The following is a 12949-nucleotide window of genomic DNA, read 5'->3' as shown; positions in this document are numbered from 1 at the left end:
GTTGAACAGACCTGAGCACGGGCATTTCCTGTTTTAGTTTCTGTCTATAGGCTGGGAGCAACAAAATAGAGTCGTGGTCAGATTTGCCCGAAAGGAGGGCGAGGGAGGGCTTTGTATGCATCGCAGAAGTTAGAGTAGCAATAATCCAGAACGCTGCCAGCCCGCATTCGATATGCTGATAAAATTTAGGGAGCCTTGTTTTCAGATTAGCTCTGTTAATATCCCCAGCTACAATAAATGCAGCCTCAGGATATATGGTTTCCAGTTTACATAGAGTCCAATGAAGTTCTTTCAGGGCGGTCGAGGTGTCTGCTTGGGGGGGATATACACGGCTGTGATTATAGTCGAAGAGAATTCTCTTGGTAGATAATGCGGTCGGCATTTGATTGTAAGGAATTCTAGGTCAGGTGAACAAAAGAACTTGAGTTCCTGTATATTGTTATGATCACATCACGACTCGTTAATCATAAGGCATACACCCCCGCCCTTCTTCTTACCAGAGAGATGTTTGTTTCTGTCGGCGCGATGCGTGAAGAAACCGTGTGGCTGTACCGACTCTGATAACATATCCCGAATGAGCCATGTTTCCGTGAAACAGAAAATGTTACAATCTCTGATGTCTCTCTGGAAGGTAACCCTTGCTCGAATTTCGTCAACCTTGTTGTCAAGAGACTGGACATTAGCGAGTAGTATACTCGGGAGCGGTGAGCGATGTGCCCGTCTACGGAGCCTGATCAGAAGACCGCTCCGTCTGCCCCTTCTGCGGCGCCATTGTTTTGGGTCGCCTACTGGGATCCAATCCATTGTCCTGGGTGGTGGTCCAAACAGAGGATGCGTATTCCTGGTCGTAATGTTGGTAAATTGACATTGCTCTTATATCCAATAGTTCTTCCCGGCTGTATGTAATAAGACTTAAGATTTCCTGGGGTAACAATGTAAGAAATAATACATAAAAAACGAAATACTGCATAATGTCCTAAGAAAGCGAAGCGAGGCGACCATCTCTGTCGGCACCAATCTTACGTCTCCATCTCAAACACTAAATCAAATTGGAATGTAAATGCACTTTAAATAAGGTTTAATTTGATTTAGTCCTATAATTTAACTAAGTATTCTTGGTTGAGATGGAGACATGAATCCAACATATCAACTATTAATTTGTAGACAAACTGGAATTATAGCCAGACTGAGTCATTGGCACAAAAGACACATCTCCTTCAAATGTTGATAATAAGTTGCGCTGTCAGACAAACACAATTCAATAATACTTTTGTAATAGAGTAAATAGCCTGAAGTTAACAATCTTACAAACTATTGTAACAGTATTTATTCAACCTTATGGCCACATTTTGAGGTTAGCCTACTGTAACTAAACTCAGCAAAAAAAGAAACATCCTCTCACTGTCAACTGCATTTATTTTCAGCAATCTCAAAATGTGTAAATATTTGTATGAACGTAACAAGATTCAACAACTGAGACTAAGTTGTTAAGATCCAAAGACATGTGACTAACAGAAATTTAATAATGTGTCCTTGAACAAAGGGGGGATCAAAATCAAAAGTAACAGTCAATATCTGGTGTGGCCACCAGCTGCATTAACTACTGCAGTGCATCTCCTCCTCATGGACTGCACCAGATTTGCTAGTTCTTGCTGTGAGATGTTACCCCACTCTTCCAACAAGGAACCTGCAAGTTCCCGGACATTTCTGGGGGGGATGGCCCTAGCCCTCAATCTCCGATCCAACAGGTCCCAGACGTGCTCAATGGGATTGAGATCTGGGCTCTTCGTTGGCCATGGCAGAACACTGACATTCCTGTCACTGACAAACAACGACTCGTCAGTGAAGAGCACTTTTTGCCAGTCCTGTCTGATCCAGCGACGGTGGGTTTGTGCCCATAGGCAATGCTGTTGCCGGTGATGTCTGTACAACAGACCTACAAACCCTCAGTCCAGCCTCTCTCAGCCTATTGTGGACAGTCTTAGCACTGATTAAGGGATTGTACATTCCTGGTGTAATCCTGTACCTGTCCCGCAGGTGTGATGTTCGGATGTACCGATCCTGTGCAGGTGTTGTACACGTGGTCTGCCACTGCGAGGACAATCATCTGTCCGTCCTGTCTCCGTGTAGCGCTGTCTTAGGCGTCTCACAGTACGGACATTGCAATTTATTGCCCTGGCCACATCTGCAGTCCTCATGCCTCCTTGCAGCATGCCTAAGGCACATTCACGCAGATGAGCAGGGACCCTGGGCATCTTTCTTTAGGTGTTTTTCAGAGTCAGTAGAAAGGCCTCTTTAGTGTCCTAAGTTTTCATAACTGTGACCTTAATTGCCTACCGTCTGTAAGCTGTTAGTGTCTTAACGACCGTTCGACAGGTGCATGTTCATTAATTGTTTATGGTTCATTGAACAAGCATGGGAAACAGTGTTTAAACCCTTTACAATGAAGATCTGTGAAGTTATTTAGATTTTTACGAATTATCTTTGAAAGACAGGGTCCTGTAAAAGGGATGTTTCTTTTTTTGAGTTTATATATGTCTTCCTATGTAATCATAGATGCGTGCATGTCAAGATAGCATGCAAAGCAGGTCTGTGGAGATCTTCACAATTGCTATAGTAATCTGCGTTGACTCTTGAACCGTAATGATCACTTGCACTATGTACTTTTGTACTATGTACTTTTGTACTACACTTGCACTATGTACTTAATCTCATCCGCAATCCAGGTCATTTGTTTGCGCTATTAGATGAAGCACAGTGATAACACATTTAGATGGCAAATAAACTAACACAACTAATTAATTAGGTTGTTTTATAAATACAAACTATCTGATATTGTTTTCCCTTTTTAACTTTGCTTTGCTTAAAAATGGTTGAAAGTGCAGTGCAGTGATAAAACATGACAACTAAACAAAAAATCTGACATTGTTTTTCTAATGGAATTTGTGCTTTTAGATGGTTGATCGCAATAGTGATACCACATTGGGATTTCAACAAACTGGCTGTCTTTTTGAGTGGGTGAATAAAGGTTGAAATCTCATTGATCAACGTCTCAAACAAATAATACACACATTTCCACATTGAAATGACGTGGTGTGCCCAGTGGGTTGCAACAATACTAGGTACTGCTAACACATACCATCTTCATATACTGTACAAACGCACATGCCTAACAGGCTGCTCCGGTGTCTATGAGAGACGGATAGTGTTTATCCCTGATTCTCCTTTGATACAGGCATCTTCAGAGCACCAGTGAAAGGAGTCTACTACTTTAGATTCACCGCCATGGTCGACGAAAGTCTTCTCCGAAAATCGGTGTGTACTTGACCAAAAATGGACAGCGGCTGCTACACAACGTCCAGGACAACTTCAATGGTAGTTCCGAGTACATATCAGGTGCCATGATTCTGCAACTGGAGAAAGATGGTCAATGATACATGGAGCTTCCCTGGGCATGTGGGCTGTTTGATGACTCGTACAACCACAACATCTTTAGTGGCATCTTGCTCTTCCCCACCAACCCAGCTATGGTCCTACACCATTAAAATCCTTATGTCCCTCCCGAACCCTGTACTAAAGTTCACACCCACAAAGTCCCCAAGTCTTTTCTAGTCAGGAATAATTGATAATTAGTTGATACAATTTTAAAAACTTCTGTCAAATAGTGTTATTAGCTCATTTATAATAAGGTTTCGATGCAGGACTTGCTTTTGGGAACATATGTCATAAGAATGCAATTTCACTGAGAGCCATGATTGAACAACATTTTTTCTATGGGAGTCACAGAGACAACAGGATAGCATATCTGTTATTTGGGTAACACTTTGTTTGAGGTAGAATCAATGGCTCATATTTTTTACCTGACGATTATATCTGGTACTACCCCCAGGGTTTGGAAGGCGGCTCATGTACCTCCTCTTCGCAACGGAGATGACCCTTGCCACCTAAATAACGATCAACCTATTTCAGAGCAATAATATTAGAATCCTTGATCAATTCTCAGTTACGATCTTTCGTATCTATGAATAGTATTCTTGATGTTAATCAGTCTGGTTTTAGACTAGGACATAGCACCATCTTTGCTGCATCCCTAGCAGTAAATGATGTAGTAAATTGTTTAGATAAGAAACAACATTGTGCTGCACTCTTTATGGACCTTTCACTGTTGATCATTCATTGTTGCTTCAGAAGCTATCTTCAATTGGCCTAGATGAGGTCGCTTGCACGTAATTTATCTGACTGATAGAACGCAATGTATATCTATTGATGGTGTTCAGTCTAGTTTTCTTAATATAACAAAAGGTGTTCCGCAAGGGTCTACATTTCTAAGTCTAGTACCTTGTACTATCTACACGAATGATATTGGTTTGTCTGTGAATAATCGTTGTGTATTCTATAGCGTCCACTGTGGACCAGGCTGTCAGGTGTGTGCGTACTGGTAGCAGAGTCAGGTGCAGGAGAGCAGAGAGTTGTGAACAGGCGCACACTTTATTGAGGCAGGAGAAACCAACAGACGGATGCAACTGCGTCAAAACCTCCAGCCCATAGGCAAAAGTGCAAAACGCGCAAAACAGTCCCAATAATTGATGTTTAACAATAAACATCTTCGTGAACAACACGGTATAAGCAAACCAGTCTGGCGAATCAACAATTAAAATTTCACACAAAGACATGAGGGGGAACAGAGCAATAAATACATGCAGTGTGATTGGGGAATGAAAACCAGGTGTGCAGGGAACAAGACAAAACAAATGGATCAATGAAAAATGAGCGGCGATGGCTAGAAAGCCAGTGATGTCGACCGCCGAACGCCGCCCGAACAAGGAGAGAAGCCGACTTCGGCGGAAGTCGTGACACAGGCTCTATCTGACCTACAGAATTCTTTCGTCTTACAAAAAACACTAATTGTTCTTAATTAAATTAGTATCGAATGTGGGAAAAACTAAATACACTGCTCAAAAAAATAAAGGGAACACTTAAACAACACAATGTAACTCCAAGTCAATCACACTTCTGTGAAATCAAACTGTCCACTTAGGAAGCAACACTGATTGACAATAAATTTCACATGCTGTTGTGCAAATGGAATAGACAAAAGGTGGAAATTATAGGCAATTAGCAAGACACCCCCAATAAAGGACTGGTTCTGCAGGTGGTGACCACAGACCACTTCTCAGTTCCTATGCTTCCTGGCTGATGTTTTGGTCACTTTGAATGCTGGCGGTGCTTTCACTCTAGTGGTAGCATGAGACGGAGTCTACAACCCACACAAGTGGCTCAGGTAGTGCAGCTCATCCAGGATGCCACATCAATGCGAGCTGTGGCAAGGAGGTTTGCTGTGTCTGTCAGCGTAGTGTTCAGAGCATGGAGGCGCTACCAGGAGACAGGCCAGTACATCAGGAGACGTGGAGGAGGCCGTAGGAGGGCAACAACCCAGCAGCAGGACCGCTACCTCCGCCTAAAACTATACTGTTTTCTGCGAACAGTACCGCGGTCTGCCGTGAACTTCCATGGCTTCAATGAGCGGGGAAAGTTGTTCTCTGGTTGGATTAAAGATTGTGTATTATATTGACAAGATATTCATGTGACCGCTCTATCAATGGAAATACATGTCCTCAAAGATGGAAGGCAGGCGGGAGAAGGCGAGATCAGGTGGGACCCTTCTAGCCAATGAGAGGGCAGATATGCGTATGAACAACAGACCATAGAGATAGATGGATGACTCAAATTTGTATCTGTGCCATTATAGCATCTGTGACAGCATGGAGGCTCAATTTGAAAGTAGTCATTTGTCTTCTTCTTCATTGGCTGATTGCTCCCAACTCATAAGAATCCCCACCCAGTTGGCTACTTTAAAATCATGGAAGCTCTCCATTGCAATGTTCATGCTGAAATAGGTTATATCCATGATAAGTCCTCTATCTATCTTTATGGTAACAGACACAACTGTGTCTGTTACCATAAAAAAAGTTTTTTTCCAAAGTTGCCAAAATGCCATATGCATCCATATCAGTGCATTCCTAACAACCTAACCATTACGAAACTCCTTTTCGATCAAATAAGCCTCACTTAGAAAATTAGCCATTACATTTTTTGTTGACCAAATTTTGACAGTCTCCTTGACCTCCATACAAAAATTCCTCACTCCGTGTGCTTATTTTCATGGACAGATTTTGGGTTGAGTGAAACCTCCTCTCTGGCTGAATTCACTCCCCGGCCTCTGTTTTTCAACCCTTACCATCAGCTGGGCAATCTGCAACTGCTACTTCCATTTGTGGACTTTTAAATGAATAATATAAAGCCATTGATTATTGAAGAATATAACCTATAAATGCCTCGTGTACTTAGTTCAACTGTCTAACCCGCAGGCTGTAAAAAAATATGGACGAAGCCATCGATGACATCGCCCCATTGTTTCCTACGAGAATGCTCAGTGGCGCATTTGAAGATCAAGAAGTGTCATTTCAGCGTGTCACCATCTTGCTACATGAAGGAGCATCTAACCCCATCAGGACCGTAAAAGGTCCGTTTGTTTTACTCCATTATTTGTGACCAATGTAATTGTAAATTAACACGGTAGAGCTTCAAAACATGGTTAAAACTATCATTTTGATCTCATGGATGGTCAGTCCTTGCATCCATAGCCCCGACTAAAGGGTGACCGCTTTGTTATTGTTTGAACTGCAGATTGCCATTTCATGAATCTCTTCTGGTTTACCTGCACACGCAGAGACGTTTGAAGGACATTTTATACGATTAGATTAATATTCAGTCATTTTTTCAAAATGATGAAAATATGTTGTTTTTTTTAAATATGGGAAAAAAGTCAAGTCCTGTAAAGGAATACAGTAATATGTATCTTAAGCGTTTGTCAATACAGTATCAGCTAAATGTACCAGAAGGGGGCGCCAACTTACTGTTTATTAGAAATATCTATTTGACCAAATACCCGACTCCTAACATCATACACAATCATGTACACACCCATAACAACTCTACTGATGTCCCTGAGACAAGCTCGGTTTCAAACCTTTTATTTTCTGTGACAGAACTAATTGAGCCTTGGTACACATTACAGATTGTGTACGCCCCTCCTGTTTTGCATGCACAATGAAAGAAAAAAGAATTACATTCAAATACATTTTACAGCAAACAAATACATTTAAACCAAAAACCCTGATAAAAAAAAAAAAAAAACGAAATGAAACCTATAGAACAAGCATTCTGAGACAAATATGGTGTTTGTATTACCTAGCCTTGTGGTCCAGTCTGTTTGCGCTTTTGCCAAATCCTCTACATGACCAAAAGTATGTGGACACCTGCTTGTCGAACATCTCATTCTAAAATCATGGGCATTAATATAGAGTTAGTCCCCCTTTGGTGCTATAACAGCCTCCACTCTGCTGGGAAGGCTTTACACTAGATGTTGTAACATTGCTGCGGGGTCTTACTTCCATTCAGCCACTAGAGTATTAGTGAGGTCGGACAATGATGTTGGGCGATTAGGCCTGGCTCACAGTCGGCATTCCAATTCATCCCAATTCATCTGATCTCAACAAACCATTTCTGTATGGACCTCACTTTGTGCACTGGGGCATTGTCATGTGAAACAGGAAAGGGCCTTTCCCAAACTGTTGCCACAAAGTGGGAAGCACAGAATCTCTAGAATGTCATTGTATGCTGTAGCATTAAGATTCCCTTCACTGGAACTAAGGGGCCTAGCCCGAACCATGAAAAACAGCCCCAGACCATTATTCCTCCTCCACCAAACTTTACAGTTGGCAGTATGCAGGTAGTGTTCTCCTGGCATCCGCCAAACCCAGATTAATCCGTCAGACTGCCAGAGGGTGAAGGGTGATTCATCACTCCAAAGAACGTGTTTACACTGCTCCAGAGTCCAATGGCGGCGAGCTTTACATCACTCCAGCCGACAATTGGCATTGCGCGTGGTGATCTTAGGCTTGTGTGCAACTGCTCAGCCATGGAAACCCATTTCATGAAGATCCCGACGAACAGTTATGGTGCTGATGGTGCCTCAAGAGGCAGTTTGGAACTCAGTAGTGAGTGTTGCAACCGAGGACAGACTATTTTTACGCGCTATGTGCTTCAGCACTCAGCTGTCCCGTTCTGTGAGCTTGTGTGGCCTACCACTTCGCGGCTGAGCCGTTGTTGCTCCAAGATGTTTCCACTTCCCAATAACAGCACTTACAGTTGACCGGGGCAGCTCTAGCAGGGCAGAAATTTGACAAACTGACTTGTTGTAAAGTCGGCATCCTATGACGGTGCCACGTTGAAAGTCACTGAGCTCTTCAGTAAGGCCATTCGACTGACAATGTTCGTCTATGGAGATTGCATGGTTGTGTCCTCGATTTTATACACCTGTCAGGAACTGGTGTGGCTGAAATAGTCAAATCCATTAAATTTGAAGGGGTGTCCACATACTTTTGTATATATAGTGTATGTATAGCTTGACAAGGATGGAAGAATAGAAAGTTGGCTACAGCACAGTTACAGAAGGGGACAAGGCTATACAGTATGTATGACCAATGTTAATACATAAAACAATTTGTCTAGAGATGGGCCTAGGCTTGTGACGAGCTGAGGAAGAGTGAATTAATCAAATATTGTCAATGTGTGTGACATCACCAGTAGGAACAATGAGAAAGGTGAAATAAACAGAAGCCACAATATAGTTTTTTTTTTGAGCATCAGCTGTCCTAATAGTGAATCAATGTTCCTAATGTGAGAGAAAAAAATTGGGCTTGATTCCTTTTGTTTTGTTTAAACCAGTCAAAACTGTGTAAGAAGTTACAATACCATACATTCACACAGTACTGGTAAAGGGAATGCTATTTTTTATTTAATTTTTTTAGATTTGGCTGAATTCACTCTGTAGTCGGTTTGTAGTATCCGTTTTGGCCCCTGAATGTATTGACGACAGGACAACTTCCATTGCAAGAAAGGATCAAAATACCTCAACAAGGACAAGAACCACCCAGACTCATTCAGAAATATGTGAGGAAAAGAGGGGGGGACGTCAATTCAAACGTGGCTCCCCTGGAAGGCAACATTAGCTATTCTTGTGTCCCCAAAAGGGTAGGAAAATAAATAGCTTGAATCTTATATTTTCAACATTGAGGCCAACTACCTCACTTTGACAACACTGTACATTATATACAAAAAAAGTACAAAGTACTGCTTCGTCTTTTCCTCAATCTTGACATCAGCAAACTAAAGCAGAGCAATATAGCTTTGGACAGTACAAATAACTATTTCATCAACTCAAGAGTATGAGATATTGCCTTTCATACAAATAAGAAATGATTTGTTCACATCACTTTAAAGAAGTGGAGTCTTTCAGATAACATTGTTCTAGGAGCAAACACACAAAAAACTAACTAAATCAACCCAAATCCATTACTAGTCATTATTAACACGTGTCCCCTAATGTTAACGATAACTACGGCTTATCATATACAGTTATGTTTACTCTCATGCATATAGTTCACAAGCAGCACATTGATAATCCAACGTTGAGGATGGTTCAGCCAGAGTTAACGCTAGCACACTATGCTCACCACAGCGCTAAAGTGAACATCGCCGCACGCCTGGACAAAGAATCGACGACAACGTATATGACAAAACTTGACGCGCAGGACATTCTTGATGAATTTTCCGTGAAAGAAGCACAACTGAAGAGTTTGTGTTGTTTTGTCTGTCACCTGCGGTGGTTAACAGACCAAATGAAAGATCACATATATAAAGGGATTGGCAGTCTCTGTCTTGGAGATCTTGATAGCTTACTACAGGGATGGGCAACGGAACTCATCATGAGGGGCAGCAGTGGGTCGTGGGTCTGCGTGCCCACATCCATACCACCCACCGACCAGCAAAGCACCGTTGTGACAGCGAAGAGAAACATCTTAAGTTTTCAAGTTTCTTTCCTGCAGTTCTACACATTTTGCCATGGGGCGTAGAGAAAATGTTGCCGTTTTAAAGCAAGTTCTCTGCAATTCTACACATTTTGCCACAGGGCAGAGAGAATATATTTTTATTTTATAACTCATTTCATGCAATTCTACTCATTTTGCCATGGGCTGGAGAAAACAATTAGCAGTTTTACAGCTAATTTCATGCAATTCTACCCATTTTGCCATTGGGTGGATGCAAATGTTAGCAGTTTTTAATATGATAACTGATAATCAATGGGACCACCCTGGTTGGTAATTCGACCATGCTTACTACAAGTTTAGACCGCTGGCCACTAGACTAACTTACCAATCAAAAAACATTTAGCTGACATGGGCTAATTGAGTGACTGCTGATGCACAACCCCATTTCGAAATTGCATCTTGTGTATTCTTTATTCTAACCTTCAACAGTAAGTTGAGACCCCGACTTAACTTAACTAACTCCTAAGAATTCGTTTTTTTTGGTCCGCAGGCCTACAAAAGGATGGTCGCCAGTTGCCCATCCATGGCATACTATATATTTTCTGGACTTTATCTTCTTGATATGGCAATGATAGAAGTCTTAAAAGCCCTATTTACCCAAATATGGAAGCTCCATACTGTATAGGATATAATCCTTGTCATAAGAGGTCTGATAAGAATATCAAAAGAGCTTCAACCTGTCCAACCGCGCTAGAAAAGGTTGATTCATTTTCCTAAAAACATTTTCAAAAATCTTCCACTGAAAGATATCTTGGCTCATTCCTTCCGATTTTTTTTTTTTTTTGATAAAACAACTTGTTGATTTCAATTCACGCAGTTTAATTTTTGTTTTACAATTATATTTAATTTGTAAATTGTGGTAAATGTATTTTAGTGAAAATTTAGATCACCTTTTGACAAAAGATCTCAGTGCATTGTGGTCTCCACTCTATAGCGATCTCACAATCTCTTCATTGTAAAAACGGTCTGCTAGCAGACACAGCCGACTGAATGAAATATGTTTTACTCAATGAAAAGAAAGATCATAGAAGACATCATATGATATAAATCAAGTCATGTACAATGTGTAGTCACCGACCTTTAGACAGTACATTTCACAAAGCCATTATGCTTATTTCACCTCTAATTCATTATTTATTGACTTGTCTAGTGTTATAGTATTGTTGCTGATAAATGTTTAGTGGGGGAAAAATTATAATATGTAACATGTGCATTAGTGACATTTTATATCAAGACATTCTAAGGAAAGGTTTCTTTAGTTTCTGTAATATTAGAGATACAGTCATCACTGCAACAGTACAGTGTAGAAATAAAATGAGCTATAGCCTCATTCAAGTTTTTACCTAAGTAACTATGCATTTATCATCCAAATGCTCTTTGCATTTACATTTACATTTAAGTCATTTAGCAGACGCTCTTATCCAGAGCGACTTACATTTTTAACCTTTTTTTTATTTAACTAGGCAAGTCAGTTAAGAACAAACTCTTATTTTCAATGACGGCCTAGGAACAGTGGGTTAACTGCCTTGTTCAGGGGCAGAACGACAGATTTGTACCTTGTCAGCTCGGGGATTTGAACTTGTAACCTTTCGGTTACTAGCCCAACGCTCTAACCACTAGGCTACCCTGCCGCCCCATTTAAACAACCACTCACGTTTCTGTGTTACAGGAATATTATGACAAATTTGTGTAGTTTTTTTTGGGGGGGGGGGGGGGGGGGCACAGAACAGAACAGAAATTGTGGACGCCAACCAGCAGCAGTTTTATGCCCAGCTTTGAAGTTCTGTATAACCAAACAAGCATGCGTTTTTGCTTCATCCGAAAGTACACATTGGATACACAGCCTTAGGAGTCTTGATCCAATGAAAGTCAACAGATAGCTTCCATTTAAAATAAAGCTGAAACAACAGGATTGAAGGAGCTAGAGGACAAACACTAAATGAATAGTAAAAAAAAAAAAAAAACTATTTTTGGGCCACCATCCTGCTGGTGTTGGTTCAGAGGCCTTAGTTGTAGTAGTGGATGCTTCGGATGTCTTGGATGTGGCAGTAGATGGCTTAAGCATAGGACGAGATAGAAGGCTATGCAGAGTCATGGATGTTAGATTTAGGATAAAGACCTTGGATGTCAATAAAGTGGTTCTTTTTAGAAGCCTTAAAATATATTTTAGAAGCTTTAAAGACTAAAAAGCTTTAAAATATATTTTAGAAGCTTTCAAATACTTTTGGATAGCTTTATTAGACCTTATAGAAGCTTTCAAAGACTAAGAAGCTTTCAAAGATCTTTCAGAAGCTTTTGAAGACTCTCGAAGCTATGGCTTTCTTAGATCTTTTAATTATTCCTTTTTGAATCTTGCTGTCAGATACTTTATAGAGAAGTTAGAAACCCTTGATGTGGCAATAAGCTTCCAGGGAGGAGAATACAATGTACATGAGCCACAGGCTGAAGAAGAGACAGGTGGTTGCGATTTTGGGGCCACGGGGCCCACCCAGCTCGCCCCCAATCTCGGGCCGGCGCCGGTACATGAGCACGGCCACGGCGACAAAGGCGAAGATGGTGAATAGGGTGACGGAGAAGGCCAGGGTGCCCGGGTCCACCCGGAAGTCGTTGCCCTTGGAATTGTGGTAGATGGCGGCGATGGACCAGGCCACGCCGATGCCCAAGAAGACGTTGACGGCATTGCTGCCCGTTACGTTGCCGATGGAGGCATCGGCGTACTGGTCCTGGATTGCGGCTACCTTGCTGGCAAATGTATCTGGGGGAGAGAGAGAGATAAAGGGAGAATTGGGAATGGTGATAGGGTAACACAGATCCAAAATTATATGTCAATGCATGACAAGAGCTATGACATAGTGTACTATTCAAGAACACTTCATATAAACCCTACATAACACTGCTTTTGACAATGACAATGCCTAATTATGATAAAACCCTGTCATGAGAGTAAAGAGTTAGATGGTGTATGTTACTAACCTGGCGTCCCAATGCCGCAAACA

General features: G+C 41.4%; 1 protein-coding gene across 3 annotated transcripts in view; it reads right to left on the bottom strand.

The window, feature by feature from the left end:
• Positions 1-7018: 7018 nt before the first annotated feature.
• The window catches only part of LOC129839347 (sodium/calcium exchanger 1-like), a 60205-nt gene continuing 54274 nt past the window's right edge, over positions 7019-12949 (bottom strand). For all 3 annotated transcript variants that reach the window (XM_055906719.1, XM_055906720.1, XM_055906721.1), the window contains one exon: positions 7019-12708. In XM_055906719.1, coding sequence (XP_055762694.1) covers positions 12332-12708 — 377 coding nt within the window. In that variant the 3' untranslated portion in view covers positions 7019-12331. The remainder of the gene's footprint in view (positions 12709-12949) is intronic.

The sequence above is a fragment of the Salvelinus fontinalis genome, chromosome 40, assembly GCF_029448725.1.
Source record: "Salvelinus fontinalis isolate EN_2023a chromosome 40, ASM2944872v1, whole genome shotgun sequence".
NCBI lineage: Eukaryota > Metazoa > Chordata > Actinopteri > Salmoniformes > Salmonidae > Salvelinus > Salvelinus fontinalis.
The sequence above is the reverse complement of the archived record's forward strand: the minus strand, read 5'-3'. Positions and strand labels throughout refer to the sequence as shown.